The sequence below is a fragment of the Cricetulus griseus genome, chromosome 3 (assembly GCF_003668045.3).
Source record: "Cricetulus griseus strain 17A/GY chromosome 3, alternate assembly CriGri-PICRH-1.0, whole genome shotgun sequence".
Classification (NCBI taxonomy): Eukaryota; Metazoa; Chordata; class Mammalia; order Rodentia; family Cricetidae; genus Cricetulus; species Cricetulus griseus.
The window spans coordinates 268,386,662-268,413,129 of NC_048596.1; the positions used below are offsets into that span (position 1 = coordinate 268,386,662).

Below are 26,468 nucleotides of genomic sequence, written 5' to 3' on the forward strand. Positions count from 1 at the left end.
AGTATTCCCCTCAGGAGCAACATGTAGAACCTAACAAGGACTTCCAAAGACTTGAGATGGACCCTGACATGAGGGAAAGGCTCATGTGGATAGTTAACAATCAAGGAGAGTGGTCATGTGAGCTATGCTACATTGGACATTTGCTTGTGGGACTCTGACTCAGGAGTGTTTGCTCCCTCATATCATAAGTGTCATTAGGCTTCACTGTGACTCATACAGAACACTAACGACAGTGGACCTCAGGCTGGGTCACCACAGAGAGTAGAGACAGCAAATCAAATAAGTAGTCAGCAAACATCTGATCTTAAATGGGTTCTTGCTGTATAAAATAATTCATGAGTAGAACTCTTTTAAACAGTTAATTATATGTTCCAAATATGATTTTGTTTTTTGACTTTTTTTGAGACAAGGTCTTACTGTGTAGCCCTGGCTGTCCTGGAACTCACTATGTAAACCAGGCTAACCTTGAACTCACAGAGATCTACAGGCCTCTGCTCCCTGTGTGCTGGGATTAAAGGCAGGCACCATTATGCCCAGCTCAATTACGACTTGATTATCAGTATTTTCAAGACCATAAATACAGACCTGACTAGCTCGCTGTCACTAATAAGGGCAGTATGACTTAAGAGTAGAATTAATTGTGCCTAAACACAAGAACCAACACCAGCATCTTATGGGCTGCCTGCTGACCAGTCAGGGAAGACGGAAGTATATTTCCTAGCAGACACACTATGTGAATGCCCAATCTACACATGGACCATGGAATTCTCTCAAACATACAACTGAACATCTCCACTATTTTCATCACGTTCTGAAATTTAAGAACTATCTAATTGCCCATTAACTTAAGGTACTTCATGCATATCATTTCACTTCATGTAAAGGCTTTGAACTTAATTATTTCCATTTTGCAAACCCAGGGATGGTTGCAAGGGCCCCTGAATTCAAGGCCATGTTTCCTTCACATCGCCTGCCTGTTGGCTCACAAACATCCCTGCTTCCTTCCTCCTACAGGGCTGTGCAAGACCCATAGCCGTACTTACCAGGATGAGTAAACTCCCTTAATGGCTTGCTCCTGCTCACTCCAGCGGGCTGGGTTCTCATACTTACATGCTCTCCCACCACACGCCATGGAACATGCCATGTGTCCAGGAATGACATGCCGTAAACGTTCTCCCACCTTTGTGTACTTTGGTGTTGGGCGTTCTGAATTTTCTAGAATATACAAGGAAATTAAGGTTCAAGATTCTATCCTCCTGATAGAATGATAACACAGGAAAACAGTTTCATTTTACCTCAGGATTGTAGATGTGAGCCAGTGTAAATCCCTTCATCTAATATTAATAAGGCTTTCACATGCAATAATTTCTACTTATTACAGTGGTAATGAGAAGAAAATAAGGAAGCTCATCTTTTTCAAGAGGCTGAATTTTGTCCAAAACTATACTTTTAACAACAACAAAAACATCACAAATCATTCCATTATTTTATCTCCTCTTACATATCCATTCAGTCTTAGCATGAGCACAGTAAAAATCATAAACAGAATTAACTGTCAACATTCTGAAAGTACAAACAAAACTACAGCCTTTTCACACTCCTTACACTTAGACACAAACAAAGAGTAGCAGGATTATAAAAAAAGAATTTTACTTTTTCTCTCGGGAAAAGTTGGATTCCCCTCTGTACGGTTGACAGAAGACACAGCCACCATCACCTGGAGAGACGATGAGGACAGCAGCTTGGTGGCAGAGCCAGAGCCACGCCGGGCTTGCTGCAGCCTCAAGACCGGATCAGAAGTGGAGTGCCGGCGGCCCTGCAGAAAGGCACTGAGGAAGTGCACGGCCGAAGGCCTCCGGGATGGGTCCTGCATCTGCATGGCACTGGCTCCAGGCAGGCAAGAGTTGGAGGCAGGCAGAAGCCAGCTCTGGCTAGCTCAGTGAGGAGCTATACTGAGACACAGCATCGTTCTGTATGATCTAAGAGCTTTTCAGGATAGGCTAACTCGTTTCCATAGTGACCAACAAAGAAAGTACTGATTCCCACTTAGATGTGAACAGGCAAAAATCCTACATGAATGGATTGTGTTTTGGACAAATTGTTCAAATACAGGGAAGAATAATATGCATTTAAAGTAGTTTGTTTTTACATCTAGATTATTTTCTTTCTCAAATAACTTAAAGATCTGACGCCCCAAAGAATCACTTCCAAAATACTGTAATGAGTTTTAACATGCTTTTTTATGATAAAAAAACTGCCTTGTATACACATTAAAAAAATGAAATTTTCTTATGCTTTACACAGCTGGCCTCTAGGTATTTTAAAAGAAAATCTTACTTTTCTTTGGAACAGGATAGGAACAAATAAATGTATTGTAATTCAGCAGTGTATGCTAGATCCTACAGCATTATTAAAGGGTCATTCAATTGTTCAGAACCAATTTTCCCTATATTCGCTTGATAGAACTACTAAAGAAACACTTGAACGGAAAAAATAAAGACATTGAGAGCTAAGACAGTTTCATATTTTACTTTCAGAAATGAAAACCTGATTCTTGGTTATACCCACTGGAAACAACTTAGCTAAGAGCAAGAGTAACTAAGAGCAGCTATGCCTTTCCAAAGTTCAGAACTGTAATTCTCCACCTTCCGTTGCTATGGGAGAAAAACAGCTTCTAAGTCTCAGCGGAGACATTTGAATAAAATTCTCTAAAGTATCACATTTTTTAAAGGAACTGGATGAGGGGGAGGTGGCAGCTTGAGAATAAAGGATATAAAGAAAACAGAAACTCAACAACTGCAAAGCACTTATTGTCCGCCTCCTCCCTCGCTAATGTCAGGCCGTGCCCGCGCCTTTCCTCCTGTGCTCTCTGCACAGACGGCACTTCAGTGACATGCGGATGGAAGCCTAACTACTGCTATATACCAGACTCTGATCTATGCTGTTAAACTGCCACCCTCATAGCCCTGGCATCATGTACTTCTGTGAAATAAGGCGAAGACAGAGAAGTCTAATTTGACACTCCAATTGCTACTTTATCTGTAGTGTCATACAGAAATGGAAGTTTTCCCCCCACCCCCACCCCCAAAGCAATTCAGCAGGCAGTTACTCTGCCTGAAAGAATGACCTGAGAAATATTCTAGAAAAGGCCCACTAGGTTCTTAAAATGAAACAGGGCAGTTCCACAAGGATTTACATGAGAGGAAAGCATAGAAGATATGGCCAGAGAGCAAGGAGGGTCCTGAAGGCAGGTGGCCCTAGCGCTGTGTGTTTGCTACTCTAGTGACAGTCTGAGAAGGCTTCTGAGTTGGCAGCACGTGCAGAGTCTGAAGGAGACAAGTAGGATAAACAATAGCCGTGGAAGGGGGCTCGTCAAGGGGTGGACTGCTGTGGCACCAACGTAGTGCTGGGAGTCCAGCTGAGTGGCAGGCAGGTCTTTCAGCGCTTCACATAGCACCCAGGCACAGTGGTGTGAGGAACCCACAAGCTCTGCAGCAGGCGCAGATATTTAAGGCAACAGGGAGGAGGTGCCAGTCAGTGAGTGATTCCAGAAAACGGAAGGATGCACTGAAGGACGTCTACAGAGGGAGCCCAAAAGTGGCTCTGTTCCTGACTGTACTAAAAACCCAAAGTAATCAGAAGGGGGGTGCTTATTCAGACTAAACTAAAGAAGGGATGGTTCAAGTATCACCTCAAAAATAATTTCTGCTGTAAAATCCTAAGAACTAGGCTAACTTCAAACACAGAAACAGTACACAACTGTGCTGACTGGACATGCTAGCACAGTAAGCCTATGTCAGGGCCTAAGGAAGTGTAGCCTGCTGCAAACAGGGATTGGGCAGGCATATGCAGCCCCACCCTCCCACCTGCCAACATGGCTCCAAGGATACATCCTGCACCCACTTCTTCATAAGAGACAGGCACCTGAACCTTTGCTTCCTGCTTATTTGAAGGGATCCTCAAAAACTACACCTTGGCCAAGTGCCCAATCCACAGCCCATCCTCTTTCAAAGGGCTGGAAACATGTCTAGCAACTTCCCTCAGGGTTCAGGGGCCCTGTGAGACAGGGTTGGAATGGGTAGAACTAGGATTTTATGTATGTGAATAGTGTGTGTGTGTGTGTATACATATGTATATGTGCACATACACATACAAATGTAAGTACAAGTGTCGAGACATAGTAGGTACAGTTATCCATATAGGAACATGCATTCTTCAGCTCTGACAATCAAGAAGTCCTTGTAGTCAACACATACAATAAGCAGACATTGGTTTGTGAGTTCAATTTTTATAGCAATAAATACTACAGTTTCTTGGCTGTAATCCTGATGAAAGAGGACCCAAATTGAGAGAATTCGGTAACGTAACAACTTGCTTGTCTTCTTCAGAAATACTGAGGTCATCAAAGTCAAGGAAAGTCTGGAGTGTGTCCTACTGTGAGAGCAGAAGAAAGGTCATGAAAGTTCAGTCTAATTTGCTGATGTGAGGAGTGTGGAGGAGATCTTTGTGAGAGTTGATGGAGAATCATGTCTGCAACTCACACCCAAATAGTTCAAGAAAAACATCTCTGTGTTGTACTTCTAACTTTCCCCACAAATTTTAGATTGCTTCAAAACGAGAGCAGATCCTCTAAAAAGATACTAAACAATTAAAACTCAAGGATCTGTGTTCTGTACTGCTCAGCAAATAAGAGAGCTGTAGAGACTACTGTAAGTGGGTCACCATCAGAGACCTCAGCCAAAACAATCTCAGCGGAAACCAGAGGCAGATGCCAGAGCTGACATGAGACTGAACAAGCAACAGAGATGGCTGCTACAGTCAGCAGGGTTTTATTAGCTGTGAAGAGACAGACCTCAGAAGAATTATAGTGAGAGGTCTGGAAATAATTACAGGTAGTAGGAATAGGAGTTCTGTCTTCACATATTTGAAAACATTTCAAGTTCAAGGAATGTTTTTGTTTTGTTTTGTTTCTTATTGAGAAGAAACTAGAATTAATGCTTATTGAGATACAGATCTGACCCAGTATCAGCAAACATTCTGAACTAACAGCTGAACAGCAATTGCTTTGTAGGAAGTGAGCCTATCAAAGACAGGAGAATGGAACTGGAAAGTCACCAGCACAGCCAAACATGGATGTGCTCATGTGTGGACCCAAGAATGTAATGGGCCTTCCCCTGAATACTTCAACTATCATCATAGAGCCCTCATCCAGCAATTCATGGAACCAGACAGAGATCCACAACCAAGAACCAGGCTTAGCTCTGGGAATCTACTCAAAGAGAGGGAGGAGGGAACATATGATCAAGGGAGGTCAAGATCATGATGGAGAAATCTACAGAGGCAGATGAACCAACCTTGTGGAAACTCATGAACTCTAGACTGACAGCGGTAGAGACTCCAGGAGAAAACTAGGCCCTCCATATGTAGAAGAAATTTGTGAAGCTTGGACTATCAGAGGGGCCTCGGGCAGTAGGACCATGACACAAACCTGGTATATGAACTAGCTTGTTGGAGACCATTCCCTATGGTGGGATACTATGCTCAGTCTTAATGCATGGGAGAGGGGCTTGGCGCTGCCCTAACCTATTGTATCAGACTTTGTTGACTCCTCATGGGAGCCCTTACTCATGAGGAACATGGACTGGGGGTGGGCTGGGGAGGAGAGGTGGGAGGGAGAACTGTGGTTGGGATGTAAAATGAAATTTAAAAGAATAAATAAATTATATATAAATAAAAAAGAATGTAACCAGGTGGACCGCTGTTTCCCTTGGACCTCATATGGGATTGTCTGAACAGGAAATAACCCTTGCTGAAACCGTGGACATAAGAAAATGACCAGGCCTGGCACTGGATGCTTGGGATTTGAACATCCTACTGAAATAACTGAAGAAAGAAAGGCCAAGTACTCACTTGGTCCTACTTAGTAAGCTTTTTGCTTTCATTGTGCTTACCAAGATAATGTATAATTTTGCATTTTGTATAAAGTATCTCATTTTGTTCATTATTATTCTTACACTTGGTTCTTACACTTGGTTTGTAGCCTAGCTACAAACAGGCTGCAAAGGCTCTTAGCTGAGACCCTGGCACAGCATTTTTTCAAACCCCTATGTAGTGTTGTGGTAGGAGCCCAGAAGCACAGGGTAGTCCTGTGGATTACGTATGGTATTGTTTTCATGTAGCTGGTCTTTTTCCTTCTATTTTTGGCAATGCATTGTCAGAGGAAGAAAAACAGACTAACGGTTAGGAGTGAGTGAGATGCATCGGTAGTGCCTGTTCTTGTGATGTGCACACATGTTCCAATAATGAACAAGAAGAATGCTCAAGTAGGAGCATGGTTTGCTTTGTCAAAACCTCTATACCTGCTAAGTGTCTGTGGAAAGCATGGCCTTTCAAAAAATTACTCTCATACTACAAAACTTCCACGTAGCCGGATGGTGGTGTCGACACACACCTTTAATCCCAGCACTCAGGAGGCAGAATAGGTAGATCTCTGAGTCTGAGGACAGCCTGGTCTACAGAGAGTGTTTCAGGACAGCCAGGGATACATTGAGAAACCCTGTCTCAAAAAACCAAAAAACAAAACCAAACAAAAAATCCATATTACATAAGACATGAAATGGAGACTGAAACAGCTTTCTGCCTCTGTTACCCAAAAACAGCTTTGGGTTAATGTTTGTGTGCAGCATAAGGACAGACCCAACACCATTCTTTTGCCGTGAATCAGTCTGTGTTTCTGTTATCTTTTGTTGAAAGGACTGCCATTGCCTGGCTGAACAGTTTTGCTACACTGGCTGAAAATCATTTGAGGACTGGGGGGTGGCAGAGTATTTGCCTAACACACTTGAGTTCCTGAGTTTATTTCCCATGACAACCAAGTAACACAGGCTGGGAGATGGCTCAGCTGGTAAAGGTACTTGCCACACCAAGCCTGACGGCCTGCACAAGCTGTCTTCTATCCTCCACGTATGAATACACAGACACAAATACATGTCATAAATCCCTTAAAGAAAAAGATAATCATACATGCAGGGATTCTTTCTAGGCTCTTCATTGTATTACACTATATAGCTCTCTTTATTTTGATTGATGTAGCTTGGCTTAAATGTTTTTAAATTAGGAAATGAATCCTTTTCCTTATTTTTCAAGATTATTTTGTATGTTTTGAGGTCTCTGAGACTCTTCTTAAAATATGGGTAGATTTTTTTCTTCTGTGCCTAGGGGCTTGAATAGGGATGGTGCTGAAATCTGCAATCGTGTTAGACTGCACTGACACCTAACAACACCGGCTTCTGAATCACCAACACAGGCACTCTGCATTCTTACTAGCCGAAAGCATCAAGGCCCAAACTGCCCTGCTCTACTTCATTTGTAGTTATGCCCTAGCTCAGGAAAGCCATGAAAATCAGACATAGACATGTATTACAATAAGCAAATCAAAATTCGGAAGTGCATTAGAACAGAAATAACAAAATATGTTTACTGTGGAACTCAACAGCAGACACAAACCCAGAAATGAGAGAAGCTGATGTCAGAAATTATATTCATGAAAGAACAGAGAGAATAAGGAACTAAGAAAAGTGAGCAAAGCCTCCATAATGCAGTCAGCAACAAACATGCAAAGAATGAACCAGGAGACTCAAGAGAACAGTAGAAGAGAAAGAACAAAAAGAATAAAGAGATGATGGAGCGTGTGAATAAAGACACTGAAGGAGCTCAGCAGGCTCCCAGTGGGAACCCGCGCTCCACACCCACATGCGAGTATGCATGACACCTTAAGACAAACATTTTACTCCTCATCTGCAACGAAACCCCAAGAAAACTAATACCCAATTTCTTACTAGGAACAATGGAGGCTTCAAATAGAGGGGCACATATTCAAATTGCTGAAAATAAAACAAATTAAAAACCTTACAAGATCATCTTTCAAACATGAAGTAGAAACACAAGCAATCTCAGATGAACAGAAACAGAATTTGTTGTGTGACAGGCCAATTTAGGAGGTTCTAGAAGTTCTTTGTGTTGAAAGCAAGTTACCCAAGCTGGTAATAAGACCCTATATGAAAGAAGAGACAATGGTAAATTACAGAGGTTAGTTTGTTTTTTTTTTTAAGAGATTTTATTTATTTATTTATTTATTTATTATGTATACAGTCTTTTGCCTGCATGCCAGCAGAGGGCACCAGATCTCACTCAAGATGGTTGTGAGGCACCATGTGGTTGTTGGGAATTGAAGTCAGGACCTCTGGAAGAACAGTCAGTGCTCTTAACCTCTGAGCCATCTCTCCAGCCACAGAGGTTAGTTTTTAATAGCAATTAATCTGAACGGGAATCTCTCAAATGGATATAGGAATGATCAATAAATAGATGAAAAGATGTACAACACTACCAGTCATTTTGAAAATGTTTATAAAAAACCACAGCCAAGTGTTTCTTTCACACCTGCCAAGATGGCTATAATTGGACAGCCAGATAAGCTCCAAGTGCCTATGATAACAGACAAACAGGGAGCCCTTCCTCACTGCTCGTGGGAATATAAGATGGAACAACCTCTTTGGAAAAGAGTCTGACAGCTCATTACATAAGTAAATAAAATGACTGTATGAACATGCATTCGACTCCTGGTTATAAATCCAAGTAAGTGAAGACAGTTTACAGATACCTCTGTACAGTCAGCACTTACAACAACCAAAACACAGCAACAACCCAAACATTGATCAACTCGTACAGTTAAAATATGGTATTATCTATGCAACTAGAGAGTGTAAGTACTGGTACATGCAGCACAATGAACTTTGAAATCGTCAAGTCAAGTGAGATTAGTAAGTCACTAGACCACGTATCGTATGCCTCTGTTTAAAACTGAACGTTTGGAAAAAGGACGTGTGTAGAAACAGAAAGTTGGCTGGTGGCTCTTAGAGGTGCTGAGGATGAGGAGGCAGGTGGTGGTGGTGGTGACAATTGATATACTTCTTTTACTACAGTTTCAGAGGGGACAAACAGGAAGCTGTTCATCTTCCAACATCCCAACCCTACAGAAAAAGAGGTGGACTCCGCCCGATCAGGTGTATCACAAGGGCAAGCAAGAGCACATCTATGAGTGGCACAGAGGGTTTGTCAGAGAGCTAGTTTTCCGCATCCTGTTTGAAAGAAGGATGTGGCACTTTGAGTTGCCTGCTGGGGTTGAAGTGATAGGCTGGATACAGATGTTTTCCCATCCTTACCACGTACAAGTGGACAATGCTGTAATTCTCCTGGCAAGCAGTCCTTGGGGTCTACACTCACTTTGCAGCAGCAAGCCCTAGCAGGAGCTTACGGCACAACTAGTCAATACTAAGCCTGCCATCCCTTCCCACATCAGTTCCTCAGCAGAGCCTCCAACCTGACCCAACATCAAGGAGACTAAAGAAAGCAGTGCAAATTGTGGCTGGTGAGTGCTCTACTCTGCTCAAACTTTGGTCTTGGTGAGGCCTAGTAGGGAGACAGACCTACACATTCTCCGGATAGAAATAAGACTAAACAATGAAGCATGAAGCAGGGCTGCTCACACTGCTGCCTCCAGTGTTAAAGGAGCCCGGGGAACATGAGTCTCCTGCACCTTAACCTTCCATCAATGAGAAGGTCTACATTCCCTTTCCTCCCCTGGTGTTAGTGGGATCCAATATGCAATGGGGAGCTGAGCCCCCCCACACACACACACTCTACTTGGTGGAGGTGGGAAAGTGACTCACAGGCACAGCAGGGAAATGAGGTTCAACAACAACTGCAACAAAGCATGAGTCATCTCCCAGATCATCATTTCATCTCTCAAGGAGCCAATCTTACAGGGTTCAAAGGCAACTGACCATGCAAGGCACTGCTCCACTGCTACCCAAAGGCATCAACACAGCAGTGGGAAGCTGCACTTCCACCATGCCCACATGCCAGGGGGCGGCTGAGCAGACACAGCCCACAGGAAGCTGTAGCTGACTGCCTGTAAGGAGACTGCTGATAAGAATAAACAAAAAGCCAGGTGATGGTGGCACACACCTTTAGTCCCAGCACTCGGGAGGTAGAGGCAGGCTGATCTCTGTGAGTTCGAAACCAGCCTGGTCTACAAGAGCTATTTCCAGGACAGCCTCCAAAGCCACAGAGAAACCCTGTCTTGAAAAACAAAACAACAACAACAACAAAAAAGAATAAACAAAAAGCAGGGTCCAAAAATCTGTCACAAATCATTTGTCACATCAAGAATTATGAAAATCACAACTTGAATGAGAAGAAATGATCAGTAGATATGTAACACTGAAATTATTCAATAAGAACTACAATTATAACGTGCTTTGGCATTAATTTTTAAAAGAACTGGAAGCTTAGAATGTTCTCTGAACCAAGAAAAACTAAGAATTTAACTAGAAATCACTAACAGAAAGGCAACAGAAAAAAACTCAAACACTTAGAAATTGCATATCAATGGTATAAATTAATTTGTGGGTTAAAGAGAAAGTTTCAAATGAAATTACATAATATAGAATTGAATCGAAATGAAAATGGAACATACTGAATTACATGGGACAGTAATAAAGGAAATTTATACCACTTTAAAGAGGAAGGGTCTCAAATTAATCCAAGCTCCTACCACAGTCACAAGAAAGGTATAAGGCACAAAACACAGAGCAAGCATTGGGAGGGTAAGAATAAGGGAAGAATTTTAAAAACTTTTAAAACAGGAAAACACTGGCAGCTTTCTACTGGATTTATGGAAAAATTGATGTACTGATAAACTTCTGGAAAAGCTGATATGAACTACAAAAAAATAAAAAGACACAAGTTGATGAGCTATCACTTGCATCTGGTACTCTTCGTTCACTTGTGTCCAATCTTCTGACACTGTGATGTGTTATATACAAAACTCACTTTCACACTCAGAACAATGCAATCAAGTTACAAACAACACACACACACACACACACACACACACACACACACACACACACACACACACGAAAAGTTGTTTAAAATGTGTGTTAGGCTACGTTCTTAGATATTCTTAGCCATATTTAGCCCCTGAGTCATAGGCTGGATATACCTGAAAGGATGATACAGATCATAAATCTGACAACATAGAAGAAGTATACAACTTCTTAAAGATCACAAACTACCAAGACTTAACACAAGAAGAACCAGATAGTCTTGCAGAAATAAAGAAACCTAGTTCATTAATAAGAAGGTCCTGTAAAAGAAATCTCTAGGATTACATGACTACTGGGAAACACTGCCAAACATTTAGAGAAGACAGTAACAATCTTATACAAAACACCTTCTAGGACATGGGGGGAGTACACATACCAACCCTCTTTTATAAAGCTAATTTTCCTGATAAAAAGACAGTACAAAAAGATAAGGTATTTAAAAAGTTATGTTCTAATTAATACCTCTTTTGAACTTAAGCAAAAAATCTTCAAAAAAATATTAGCAAACCAAATCCAGCAATACATCATAATAGCATTATCCACCACCACTGAATGGGACTTGGATTCCAAGTATCTAAGGCTGTTTAGATCATCAAAAAAATCAACATATGGCTGGGGAGAGAATTTAGTCAATGCAGTGCTTGCTGTGCAAGCATGAGAACTTGAGTTGGACCCCCAGTACCCACATAAAAAAATCTAGGCATGGTGGTTGTAATCCCAGAGTTGAGGAAGTGGAGACAGGCAGAGCCTGGTCTACTGGACAAGCTTCAAGCCAGAGACCCTGTCTCAAAAGTGAGCAAACAAACAATATCCAAAACAGATGACAGTTAAGGAAAGACAGACAAGGGTGACATCCAGCCACCACACATACCTATTCACACAACATCCCCAAAATAATTTACTATATCAACAAGCTAGAGAAGAAAAATTACAAGGTTCTATCAGTTGACACATAAACATTACTTGGCAAAATCCAACACCAATTCCTGATTTTAAAAAATACTAACAGAAAAACAAAAGCCTACCAAGCTAGAAAGGAGACCTACTAATTGGTCTTCTAAAGCATCTACATACAATGTCCTGCTAATAACACAGGGAAGTGCAGAAGATTTTATGTTCTCCCCTAAGAGCAATAAGAGGCCAGGGTATCTTTTCTGTTCTACTGCTTTAGTGCTTTGGAGTTCAAGACTGCAATGATAAATGCAAAAAACATGTACAAGTGTAGATTGGGAAGGAAGAATTCAACTGTCCTTATCTCCAGACAACATCAGAATTTATACAGGAAACCACAGGACTGGTGTGTTCAATCAAGGTTATAAATAGAGGACAACACACAAAAACTAACTGCGTTTCTGCAGATAAAATAATATGAGAAAATGGTAACTAAAAACACAATACCAGTCACAAACACTTAAAGTAAAATCACTAAGTATAAACTCTTAAAGTATATATGGATCTATATGTTGAAAGGTTTAAAGTTCTGATAAAAATCAAGATTAAATAACTGGAAAGTCATTACGATTATGGATTGAGTCAATATAGTAAAGATGGCCATTTTCTTAATTTCATTTATATAATTTATTTCTTAAACTCTTAGTAGTTTTTTTGTTGTTGACATATACAAACTTATTTAAAATTTACTGGGAAAGTCACAGGTCATAGCTATAATAATATTTAAAAAAAGAAAAACTAAGTGGAAAGAGTCACTCTACAGTGGGCACAACAGGACAGCACTGCTTGGGGGTTAGACACACAGATCAGTGAAACACAACAAAGAAACTACACACACACACCAGGACAGTGGGACAGATGAGCTCTTAAGACTTAACTCAAGGACAATTCAAAGAAGGAAAACTGAACTTCACGAGGAATAAGACCTGTTGTCACAGAAAACGAGCACATGACAACCACGGTAAAAGTGCCATGTTTTGAACACTTGGTCTGCAGCCAATGGCTGTATCTTGGGAGGTCATGGAATCATTGGGAGGCTGGCCTAGCTGGAGAAAGTAGGTTCTTGGGGTGTGCCTCTGTAATACTAGGTTCCTATTCTGCTCTTCCTTCCTCTGTTTTCTGATGCAGGAAGAGAAGAACAGCTCTCCTCTGCCACACATTCCCACCACGTCATATTCTTTCCAAGTGCTGGGACCAAGCAACCATGGACTGAATCCTCTGAAATCATCAATTAAAAAGAACTCTTCCTACCTTAAGCTGTTTTCTTTTAACCTAACAATTGAATTAGAAAGTGGATAAAAGACACCACAGACTGAAGCAAAGGAGAATATACACATGACAGAGAAACACATAAATGATAGTAATAATCATTAGCCTAGATGGATTAGTTTCCCTCAGTTCTTTACACATGAAGAGGGGCTGGAGGGGCAGCATGCTCACACAGCATGCACGAGAGCTGACATTTGTTTCCCGCACCCTAAAAACAAAACACCCTAAGAAATGTCATTCTCCACCCACTAGAACAGCTAAATAATGACAACACCTAAAACAGATGACAAAACAGAGAAGGTGAGCACATATACATTTCTGAAAAGAAAGTAAAACGGGCCATTCGAGATAGCTCAGTGAGTGAAGGCAGTCATGGCCATGCCTGACAACCACACAGCAGCAGGAGAGAACTGACTTCAGCACTCTCTCCATCTCCACACATGTGCAGTGGCATGATACTTGCGTGCACACACACCCACACACACCAACACCCAATAATTACAAAATAAATTTAAATTTAAACACTATTGATTGGCAGGAATCAGAGGGAGAAATGGAAAATATGATCAAAATACATTGTATGCATAAATGAAATCCTCAAAAATAAAAATATTATAAACTATAACAATCTATTTTTTAAAAAAAGTAAAAATGGGGTCTGGGGAGATTGCTCAATGGTTAAGAGTACTTGCTGTGCAAACATGAGGACCTGAGTTCAAATCCACAGAATCTAAAATATCTGGTGTAATTACATGACCCAGTAACCCAGCAGTGTGATGGGGGTGAGGGGCAGAGAAAGGAAACTTTCTGGAGTTTGCTCCTCATCAGCCTAGCTCCAGTTTCAGTAAGACAGCATACCTCAGGAAATAAAGCAGAGTGATGGAGAAGGATATCTGGCTTCCTCCTGTGGCTTCTGTATGCACCTGCACATGTGCAAACATTAAACACACAAACAACACACACACACACACAACTCATAAACACATGCATACGCACACACACAGTTTTTAAGAAAATAAAATGATACAACCATTTTGAAAATCAGTTTACTAATTGCATATAAAATTAAAATGTAATTACAAAATGACCTCAAAGGAAAACTCTTCAAGCATTTATCTCATAGTAATAAGGACTCATCTTCACACACAACTTACACGTATATATTCAGAGCATCTTTAGTCATAATAGCTCCAAACTGAAACAACCCAGACACCTTTCTGTAAGTCAATGTATAAACACTCTGGCATGTTTCAGAAATAAAAAGGAATACACTATTGTTATACACATAACCTGGATGAAACTCAGGGCAACTGTGATAAATAAAAAACAAAAAGGGAAAAAAAGCCAATTCTAAAGGATTACATACTGTATGTAGCCTTCATTTATATAGCTTTCCACAAATGACAAAGTTACAGAAACAGGAAAATAGGCTGTTGCCAGAAATCTTGACAGTACACAGAGGCATTATCTTGCAGGTGGAACTGCTCACCTGGTCACAACACCAGAATCCTGACTAGTGATGCTGTGATATTATTAGTAATGGAAACTAGGTAAACAGCAAATGGGATTCCTCTGCATTATTTCATCTATACAGTTTGTGTGGATGTACAGTTCTCAACATCTTTGTTTAAAATTTATCATCAAAGAGAAAATCACCAGGCAGACCTAAACAAGAGTTATCCAGCAAAGTTCAGAGCCAGTAGGGAAAATTGCTGCCTGAGTGGTTATAGCCCTGTGTAGAGAATCAGCTGAGATGGGTGGTGTGGGCCGGGCCAGGAGACTGAGAAAATGAAGGTCTGAGTAAATAAATAAGCACACTGGGGATAAGTGTAGGTTTCTCATTCTTGAAGAAGTGAATTATAAAAATGGGTAAAAACTAGAATGATAGCATAATATTGGATTGGACATGAAAGCAACAATGCCAACTTGAAGTTTTCGATATATATTATATATAATAATTATACACACACACAGAGGGTATAGCATTAATAATAAAATATAAAATGGTTATGCACATATTGTGTGTGTATATTCCTTAGCTTTGCCTGAGGTGCTTGGGAACCTAGACATAGCAACTGCAGTGGGCATATCTAGGTTTTTTTGGTTGGGGGGACTTTGTTTTAAATTGTGTGTGTGTGTATGCAGTGTGTGTGCACGCACATGTAAGTGCAGGTGCCTACAGAGGCCCTACGGGGCATCAGATCCCTTTGAGCTGGAGTTTCAGGTCATTATGAGCCTACTGATATGACTGCTGGAAACTCAACTCACATCCTTTGGAAGAGCAGCAAGTGCTCTTAACTGCTGAGCCATCTCTCCCACACCAGATTTGGGTTTTTTTAAAGGGCCACTCCTCACTAAAATGAACCAGGACCTCTTGGAGAAACATCCACTTTCAAAGCTAGGGCAGAAATGGAAGATAATGAGCTAGAAGATCTTTCTGTGTCTCGGAAATGGTGGAGACAGCAAAAAGGGCTCTGAATGGTTGAATATAGAAAAGCTGAAACATCAAGACAAATGGGAAGACCAGATTCCATTGAACAAAATATGACTCCACACTGAAATAACTGAGCAAACAAAGAGGAAACTGTTCCTTACAGTAGAATGCCACTTAACAAACGCAGGTATCTATCCCAGTAACAACTCAGGAAGAAACATCAATAGGTGCTGTAACATTCCTGAGTCAAAGGTGATATGAACAGCATGTTACACAGCTTCAAAGCATCTTTCTATGAAATATTAACTATGGATAGGAAAGAATAATTTATAATGGGTAAATCTTGGCAGATATTTGCTTACTGATATGATCAAACTTAACGCTCCCAGTGAGAAAGCAAAATGACATCTTGGGTCACCTGAGGGCCACTTCTGTGAGGCTTCTAACAAAACTGCATAACTTCAGAGGTACCATTGCAGAGAGCAGAAAATCCAGACCCAGACACATGCTACATAATAACGCAGCCATGACGGTAAACAAACTAAGGTTCTAAGAAAAGGCCTAAGGTCCTTGACAGGGATTTAAAAATCATTACATTACGGTGAAAGCCTGAAATCAAGAACTTTAGAGAATGAGGCAGAAGGATCTTAAAGGCCAGCTTGAGAAACAGAGAGTTTGAAACCAGGCAAGGCTACATGCAAGACTTTTGTCTCAGGAAGGAAGGAAGGAAGGAAGGAAGGAAGGAAGGAAGGAAGGAAGGAAGGAAGGAAGGAAGGAAGGCCATTTTGCTATTAAAGGGTATTATGGTGATATATTGTTTATGATCTAATAAAGCTTGCATAAAGATCAGAGTGCAAAGCTAGCCACAGCCATAGAGGCCAGGCAGTGGTGGCATACACCTTTAATCTCAGCAGCCACACTAGTTAGCCATAGAAGCTGGGCGGTGGTAGTGCATGCCTTTAATCCCAGCACTAGAGAGGAATAGATTTGTCATCTCTCTAAGACCTCAGAAATTAAAATTAAAAGTGTCCACAAATGGCAGTTCCTCTAAAGTTTAGTTCCTCTAAAGCCAGACACACCAGACAGATGAAGGATCTGGGATTCAGCCATGTGGGAAACACTGTTTCTCTTGATATGAGAGAGGACCCTCCTTGTGTGGACAGATTCCAGTAAGAACACAATGAGCTGAGAGCTGATTGTTCCCAGCAAGCACTGAACGAAACAGTTGCAGTCAGAGCTTCCTCCCTTACTTTCCTATCATCTCATCCACACTATGGGGAGAAATCCTGTAAAGTCTATTATTCAACAGCAGTAAAATGAACTTGTACAGTTAGAAAATCCTGAAAGGTATTGCCAAGAAAATGCTCCACATCTCTCCTGCTATCACTTGTGATGGCAACAAGGCCCACGTTATGGCTGGGATCTTAAATGCCCCTTACATGCTCCTATGCTTAAAGCTTGGTCATCAGCCTGTAGTGCTATTGAAGGGTAGTGGAGCCTTTAAGGGGTGGGTTCTAGTGAAAGTTAGTCACTGTGTGCATGCCCTTAATTTCTGTCTATGCTCCAGTCCAGTGAGCAGTTCCCTCTGTTACATGTGTCATGGTATTTGGCCTCGCACAGGCTCAAATGGAATGGGCCAGCTGGCTATGGACTGAAACCTTTGAAACCATAAGCCAAATAACCATTTTCTCTCTTGAATTAACTAAAATTTTATTAATATCACAATCACTTCTGTTGGGTGGGTACAGAAGAAATATGCAGCCCACAGGACAATTTGCAGGAGTTGGGTTTCTCTTTATACCAGGTGGGTTCTGGGGTCAAATTCAGGTACTCAGGCCTGGTAGCAAGTGCCTTTATCCACTGAGCCATCATCTCACTGGCCCCTAAATTTTACAGCAATGGAAAGCTGCCTAACACAACTAGCAAGCCAGCATAGAATTATGTCATCCACTTCCTAGTTCAGAACTGCAAAAGGATAAGAAACAGATACAGCAATAGGAGTGTAAGTTATGGCATGCTTTCTTGCCTGGTTACCACAGAAAAATCCACACAAAAAAACAGGACAGAGTGGTTCCTAGGTACTTCTGAATATGCTTTGCAAGTGACTCTTGCATGTAACTGAAGGAAACAGACATAATGGCTGGTTCACAAGTAGGCGTTTGATGGTAGGAACAAACGTGTAATCTCAGTTTAAGATAATAATGCAGGAGACAAACACTGTTTCTAACATCTCTATTTCAAAAGGCCAAGAGCATTATTCAGGGTTTTGTAAAGGAATTCTACGAGGCCAAGAGGTGAGACAGAAAGAAAAGGTTGTAAACAACACCTGGACCTGGGCTTCTGAAGTGAAGAATAGAGCTTTTTCTTTCAGATACTTTCATATAATGACTTTCATTAAGTAGGAGTTTCCACGAAGGCACAAAGTACACTAAAGAGATTATTACCATCCATGTTTGCAGCATACCCACTGCTATTCACCAAAGTGGAATATGTTTTTTCATTTTGCGGCAAGACTCCTGCAGCCATAGTTGTCTGTTGGAAAATTGAAAAAAAGATTGTATTACTTAACTAATCATGCTAGACACCCGCTGCCCAGTATGGCAGTCACTATGTGGCCCTTTCTTCTCCTCCCCCTTCTCTGGATGACTGCACTCAGTGTTCTACCACTGAGCTGCCCCCCCCCCCAGATATGCTATTTGAAAACTTAGTACAAAGAAGGGTAAACTAAAGTTGGGCATGGTGGTGCACGCCTTTAATTCCAGCACTGGGGAGGCAGAGGCAGACATGTCTGTGAGTTTGAGGCCAGCCTGACTTCTGGAGTACTGTGAGTTCTAGGACAGTCATGGCTATATAGAGACCACCACATGTGACTTAACATGCACACATATGTACTCTCACATACAGCACACACATTACTTACACAGATACCAAAACAACTAAAGCAAATCTAGATAATGATATTGTATAGAAATTCTTGCATTTTATTTACAATTATTATAATGTTCAACTGCTAAAAAAAACCTTTTCTTTGTCACATTTAGATTTAATGCTTTATGTTCCTGAATTTAACTGAAAATTCACACAAAAATGAAAATGCAAAACTGCCCATATCTGATTTCTGCACCCTATTTTTCTACTCACAATCACATACTTGGGTGCATTTGATCCCTTGGGAAGAAAAAACACTCCAGCAGGGGAAAGGGAGTGCTTTTATTTTTTAGAATGGAATTATTTTCCATCATGGTGGCTTCCAAAGCACAGTCTCCATTCTTCACATGCTCAATATCTAGCTACATGTCTCTGGATATCATCATTGTTACATGTGTGGCTGAAACAGCACAGACTGGTGTCCTCAAAAGGGACACACACACGGGAGGCAGACAGGAGAGTCTCAAATCTGAGGATCTGAAGTGAGGCACTACCTCAAACTAGCAAATACCCCAACCAACCAACCAACCAACCAACACTCTTGGCTGCTATGTAGCACTACTAGCTGAGCTCGGGCCGGGACACAGCCTGGTGCTAGTGTGCTTGCCCAGCACACTGGAAGCTGGGTTCCAGCCTTCTCACTACTGCAAACAGCCTCCACCAAAACAAAACAAATAGTGCAGAAGAAAAGAAATTTTGACTTTGTTTTAATTAGTGTCTAATTACTTGAGTTACACTGCCAATTCTCACAGGTCTGAGAAACATAATAAAAAGTCAATTTGAGAAATAGAAGACTGCTCAGCCTATAGTACACCGTGCAGAACCCTCTCTCACCTCGTGACTGTCAATCTGCCCTTATTGGGAATCTGGTGCCTCGGTTTCACTCTTTAGAAATGCCAGCTTTCCTCTTTGCCCAAACATCTGTAACCCATCCCCTCCCCCTTTCCCCTTTTAAGTCCCTTCTCATCCACGTTCCTCAAGGAAATCCTGGATACTTTCCCAGCAGGTCTTGACTTTTTCTTATTAAAGGAGTTACCCGGACTCTTCTTTGAGACGTTTGTTGAGGCTGCTCCCCGGCCTTGACTTTGGGCTAGTTCAGATGCACCCTGCATGGCCAGAGGCCTTTCTTTCCACTCCAGCTGATGGAGCAGAGCCATTTGTGACAAGTTCCCTCCCATCCTGTATGCTCCTGGTCTCAGATGGTTTGTACAAAACAGTAATCAGCAAACTGCACTTCAGCAAAGCTCTGAGGACTTTCTGGGGTGGGGTCTCCCTCACCTCTGTCAGAGACCTTAGCTATGCAAATCCTAGCTACTTTGGCTCCATTGAGTCAGCCCTCTGTGCATCTCTGGGAAGGCCTGGTCCCCTCCCTAAGCCCAAATCTGGAAACTTCCCCCAGGGAGGCAGCTGATACAACCTTAAAATTGCCATGTTAACATCTCTTCTCTAAAAGACTGAAGCCATGGGCTGCCTGCTTTCCAAACATTTTTCATAAAGTTGTCTAAAACTTTAGTTAAGGTATGAAGATGCAACTGCCTTATTTATGTGTTAGGAGCAGAAATCTTACCACTCATCTCTGAAACTCAAATCTCAGATCTCTGAAACAATGTCTACTGTATGCTTCTTTGCATAGAAATGCATAATTGCTAATCAAAAACTCAATATTTAAATACATTATAAAGTCAAAGTTCCATGTTTAAATCTTAATTATTCAACTGCCATCTACATGAACTGGTTTGAGCTTTGATTTCTCTTGCAAAATGAAGATTATATATGCACTTTCATAGGTTGTAAGGAAGAGATTGTGTGTATGTGCATATGTAAAGCAATGCCTGACATAAAGCAAATGCTTGTTATTTTTCTTTGCAAATCAATACTGTAATTTTTTCCGTTCCCTTCCTAGACTATAGTCACTTCATTTTGCTTCTTACCTTAAAATAGTTTTTAAAAGATTCTCTGCATTAGCTGTCTGTCCTGTTAGTAGTTAGTAACAGCTGAGCTTCCTCCAGGAAGTCTTAAGAAAACATTAGCTCAATTCACAATTAATTTATTCATATGCCTAGCTGCAGAACAAGGAGAATTTCAATTTTAATCCTGGCATTTCACTGTGATCACACATTATGTAACTTCACTTCCTGACTCAATGACAAGTGTTTTGCTCACTCGATCCTACAGTTCTTTTATCCCTAAAATCCTCCCCTCCAAATGACTCAACTGTTTGGAATTAGTCACACATTTCACTAATTAGTACCTACTACTTAAAACTGGAGTACAGTGGTGAAATATCACTCACAGTTCAGGAGAACAGTCACGAAGTAATGTTCTACTTCATAATGAATTCACTTCACAGAGACTAGGTTGTGAGATCCTGAAGAACCTTAGCTCTCTCTCTTCTATTTTCTGGATGTAATGGTGTTTTGCATATTTCTTAGAGACACTTTGTGAGAGGGAGCATTGAGCAAGTGCTCTAAACTTTCCTTGATGTTCCCTGCTCAAGCACTCCACCTTGGGGATGCATCAGGATCACCCTGGGCACCTGTGAAGGGCAGATCCCTTCTTGTCCCCATTTCCAAAGTGCCTGAGTTCTGGAGGAGCACAATACTCATGTATTACTAATTTATACTCTCCGTCGTTCTGACGTGTGAGGTCTTGTGTCCAATCTTATGGGCAACACTGTCAGTATGGTAAGATTCTAGACAATAATCACAGATGCTCAAGAATGTGAATGAATTTATCCAAGCCATGTAAACATAATGGTGCATTCATAACATGATAATAACCAAATGATATTCGCTCACCCCATACAGAAACTATTCCAATTCCTTTATATATTTTTATCTCTCCAGCCCTGACAATGTTTTTAGAGCAGTTTCAGACACACAAAAATAGAGTTAAGGTAAGAGATTTTCTCATCTGCCCGCTGGGCCCTTTTCCACTTCCCAATTCTTTGTTGTTGTACATTCAATAGGTTTAGAAAAATCCACCCTTACAGTACCATACAAGGTAGTTTTCACTTTTAAAAATCCCCATATGCTCTTCCTATTCAACCATCCCTTTCCTAGCTTCTTGCAATCACTAAATTTCATAATACTCTTCAGTTTTGCCTTTTCTAAAAAGCTAGGCTCACACAGTAGAAAGCCTTTTCAATAGAGTCTTTCACTTATAAATAAATGTGCATTTAAGGTTCCTCCATTTATTTTCATGGTCTGATGACCCATTTGTTTTGATCATGGAGTAATGTATTACTTATCTTTCCATTGCTTTGATAAAACACCATGCCTAGGGCGACTTATAGAAGAGTTTGATTTATGGTTTCAGAGGGATAAAAAGTTCATGATGGCAGAGCTTAGACATGGCAGAAGAAGCAGGAAGCTTCTCACACCTTGAACCTCAGCAAAAAACAGAGAGAGAGAGAGAGAGAGAGAGAGAGAGAGAGAGAGAGAGAGAACCTGAAATGGTGTGAGTCTTTAAACTCCCAAGACCTGCCTTCAGTGACATACTTTCTCCAGGAAAACCAAACTCCTAACCCTACCAACTGGGGACCTTGTATTCAAACACCCGAGCCTCTGGGGGACATTCTCATCCAATCCAGCACAGTCCACCACCCAAGGCTCCTGGCCGTATCTTAACTCAAAATGCATTTAGTCCAACTTCAAAAGTCCCCAGAGTCTTTCATAGTCTCAACAATGATTAATATAGAAGTCCAAAGTCTCTTCTGAGACCCAAGGCAACTCCTAATTGTAACTCCCATGTAGCTGACAGTGATCTTGAACTCCTGACCCTCTACCTCCATCTCCCAAGTACTAAGATCACAAGCATATACTACCATACCTAGCATGTCACTCTACTTCCAAAAACCCTCCACATAACCCACCTAAAATTTAAATCATCTTCACTTATTAATATTTCTCACTAGGATCATGATAAAAATACAATACTGTATCATTTACTTTATTTATCCAGTTTATTGTCCATCTTTCCTTTTCTATGGTATAAGCTCACAGAAAACACATTTTCTGAGGAGGATGTGCTTTGCCAACATCTGCACTTCTAGACGCATGCTAGAACCTAGCATTTTGTAAGGACTCAGGATTAGATGAGTGAATGAATGAACATCCAGTAATGGGTACCTGCTACTGCCGTTTAAAATATGAATCTCCACTTTTTTCCATCTATAAAGTAGGAACTGTAATCATACCTTACTTGTCTCAGCGATACTGAGAGCATACAATTGTGTGACAGAACAATGCGAATACAAGGAATAGCATCATAATCTTTTATGATGTTTTCCTGAACACATTCAAATCTCTAATTTCTTGTAAATCTTTCATCTGACAAATTTGTTCTAATTCCCCCAACGGATTGGATCTGTTTTCTTCTCACCCCAGTCCATACTTCCTTCCTGTTAAGATCCCTCCCCAAATGTCAACTACATATTTCATTCCCATCTCCTTATCCTGGAGGTCTATGTAGGCCCAGACACAAGCAGCCTCCTGTAGTCCTCAGGGAGAGGGCTGAAGGCCATCTTAACACTGCAATCCACCTGGCAGTTTACTATTAACTTCACTGGCTTCTGTGATCTCACACTTTAACTACACCTTAGGGAAGACTGCAAAGCTCCCAGGAGGCAAGTCACACACCATGGAAAAACAACACTTCAGGAACCCTCCTATTTCATCATTTAAAGAACTATGCTGCTGAAGTCATATTCTTCAGAAAATACTTCATGACAAACAAATGAGGTAAACTGGTAGCAATAGCGGAAGCTGTTCCATATTCCCTTTCTTTTTCCTGCTAGTAGCTGCACCTGACACTTTATCCAGGTCTGAACCAATCTCAAATTAAGGCACAAATACTTCCAAGCTCATCAATATAGACAATTGCCACTTCAACACCCATAAGAATGACCTGGTGGGCTGGCGGTTATGGCTCAGTCGTAGAGCATTTGTCTTACACAATCTCCAGTATCACAAATAAATAACCCAGTTTACTTGTCTCCACCCTCATTTCAGACCCAGAAGGCTATGAGGCTGAGAATCTTACTTTTAACTGGCTTCCGTGTGATGCTCACACATTCAGAACCACTGTACTAGATAAGCAATGTACACATACATAACAGCACATATTTACATTTTAAAGAGTTTGTCATGGAGGACTGCTTTCTGGGTTACTTTAGCTGTCAACATTAAACATATTTTACAGTTTCTGAGCCAATTCCCACAGTATCATGAAATATACTGACAAGCCCCATATCCTCAACTTAATCAGTAAACTGGCTAATATTCCTGGGTGAGACTTGGTTTAATGTTCTTACCAAGTTTCTATCTCAAATTGCATGAAACTAGGAAATTGTTATAAGGCTGATGTCGAAAAAACACCAGGCTGCTCAAAACATGGGCTTTTTGGTTAAGTACCAGATACCATATCTCATTGAACACCATTATATGAATTCCTACCATGTTCATTGTTTAGATATTCCTTTTAATATGTAATGATATATACATATAAAACTAAGCATATATTTGCATACTTTGTGACATTTAAACTTTTTTTCAATCAACTAGTGTTCATCATGAAAGCTTAACATGGTTTGTTATTTGCTTTACTTGTGACTACTCATTACTAGACTAGAAAGGATAAGGGAGGGGAAGGGAGGGGAGGGGAGGGGAAGGGAGGGGAGAGGGGGAGGGGAGAGGGGATGGACTGGGAGGAGTAGAGGGAGGGGCTGTGTATTTGTAATCAAGATATATTGCATGAGAAAAGAATCTATTTTCAATAAATGAAAAAAAGTTTCAAACTTCTGTTAGTGAAAGACATTAAGACAGTGAGAAAAGGAGGCAGACTTGGGAAAAATATCTGCAAATGACACAGTGATAAAGGCCATGCATCCAACTTTTACAATTTACACAAACAAGTTAATTTAAAAATATTGTTATATTTGTTATAAAAAGTAAACTGTTAATAATGAGAATTTTTTTGTTTTTGTTTTTTTGAGACAGGGTTTCTCTGTGTAGCTTTGGAGTCTATCCTGGCACTCGCTCTGTAGACCAGGCTGGCCTCGAACTCAGAGATCCACCTGCCTCTGTCTCCCGAGTGCTGGGATTAAAGGTGTGTGCCACCAATGCCCAGCTGCCCTCAGCTCTTTTTAATGTATAGTCAATATACATTGACTATAGAATCTTCATAAAATAGGCAGACTAAAAGATTAACTGACAAAATAGAATTTAACAATATACTGCTAATAGTTAAGGACCTGTCTCAAAATATCTTATTATATTCTATCTATGTGAGATGATACAAGTGAGGTGAAGGACACAGGCATTATGAGATAACCATTAGTCTGCTACACAAAAGTACACATGTATGGCTATAATTGAACACAAGCACTGTGACAGCCTATGACTAAGTAACTAATGAGTGAGTAGCATTCACAGCATGGGTACAGTGGACAAAGGGATGACTCATGTCCAGGGCAGGAGAGAGTGGAGGGTGCAAGACAGCACCACGTCACGTCACTCAGAATGGCATGCAATTTAAAATTTACATTTTTTTATTTCTGGAACTTTCCACTTCATAATTTTAAATTTATAGTTAACCAGATAACTAAAGCAAAACCACAAATAAAGGGGATCACATGTATGTTTATATACATATATGAACACATACATATACACACACAAATACATACATATATATATACACACATATACACACACAAATACATACATACATATATATATACATACATACATACATACATATATATATATATATATTCATTCTATAACTCTGGTCACAACAGTTACCTGAAAGCGATGAAAACCTAATTGCTATAAGCACATGAGAGCAAAGGGATCTTTGCTGAAATGACTTGTTTAAGCCTAGAGCAGGGAATATTTCTGATGAGCCTAATCATCTTGTAGTGCTATAGAGCAGACAAGGGCTCAAAACTCTAGCAGACAAGAACGCCAAAGGACCAGGGGCCAAATGAAAGCACTCCTGATGGCAAAGCTGAGCAGGCCAGGAACAGCATGAGCAGTGCAACACTGCCATCACTGGCCAGCAGCCACAATCCCTCACACACACAGGAAAAAAAACTCAGGCCACTTTTGCAGTTTTCCAACTTTTGATACATAAAATTATGTCATTTTACAGGCATAGTTTTCCAAAGTAGGAGAACAGCATATACACAAACATAGGTCAAAAGGGACATGGACAAACTAGTACGTGTTCAGAGAGAAAGACCATGTGACAGACACACACGAACCAATTCAATCTGATAAATACTCAAGCCTTTAATAGGCACCACAAAAATCATGAGATGCAGGGTGGTGGGTGCAAGGATAAAACAGTCTTTGTGCTTTAAAAACTTAGTGCTTAAAAAAAGGGATGAAAGACTATACCCTGAGATTAGTGACTACCGATACTCAAAGGGCTAGGGTAAGCAAGAGAAGTAAAATCAGAGTACAATCTGAAGAATACGCAAGAACAAAGGGTAATCTATAATAGGCTGCATTGGGCTCTAAGATCTTTTCCACGTGTCCAATACAGAATTTACTGGGTTTAAATATGTCATTTTTAAAAATCTCTGTGTGTGCAGACACATATGTACCATAGTACATGAATAGAGGTCAGAAGACAAACTCAGGTATAATTCCTTGCCTTCTACCTTGTTTGAGACAGTCTTGTTTACTGCTACTTATGCCAGATTAGCCAATCTGTGAGCTACCATGATTCTGTAGTCTCCCATCCTGCTGTAGGAGCACTGAGATTTCTAAAATCATATGCCACCTCATCTACCTTACCAGAGTATTAGGGAGCCACATTCAGATCCTCATCCTGTACAGCAAGCCCTTTACCCACAAAACTATCTCCTCAGCCCTTCATCTAAATTAACTGACACAATAAAATAATATTTTATTCTACAATTTGATAGC

General features: G+C 40.7%; 1 protein-coding gene across 10 annotated transcripts in view; it reads right to left on the bottom strand.

Moving 5' to 3' along the window:
- The window catches only part of Ptpdc1 (protein tyrosine phosphatase domain containing 1), a 45,800-nt gene that overhangs the window by 13,218 nt on the left and 6,114 nt on the right, over window positions 1-26,468 (bottom strand). For 4 of the 10 annotated variants that reach the window (XM_027409982.2, XM_027409980.2, XM_027409979.2 and 1 more), the window contains exons 2-3: window positions 18,048-18,135; window positions 1,044-1,215 (exon numbers count right to left, since the gene is read on the bottom strand). In XM_027409982.2, the coding sequence (XP_027265783.1) occupies window positions 1,044-1,215; window positions 18,048-18,129 (254 nt within the window). In that variant the 5' untranslated portion in view covers window positions 18,130-18,135. Of the gene's footprint in view, window positions 1-1,043; window positions 1,216-1,653; window positions 2,758-18,047; window positions 18,136-26,468 lie in introns of those variants that run through there. The other 6 variants (XM_035442956.1, XM_035442955.1, XM_035442957.1 and 3 more) reach the window with 4 other exon arrangements.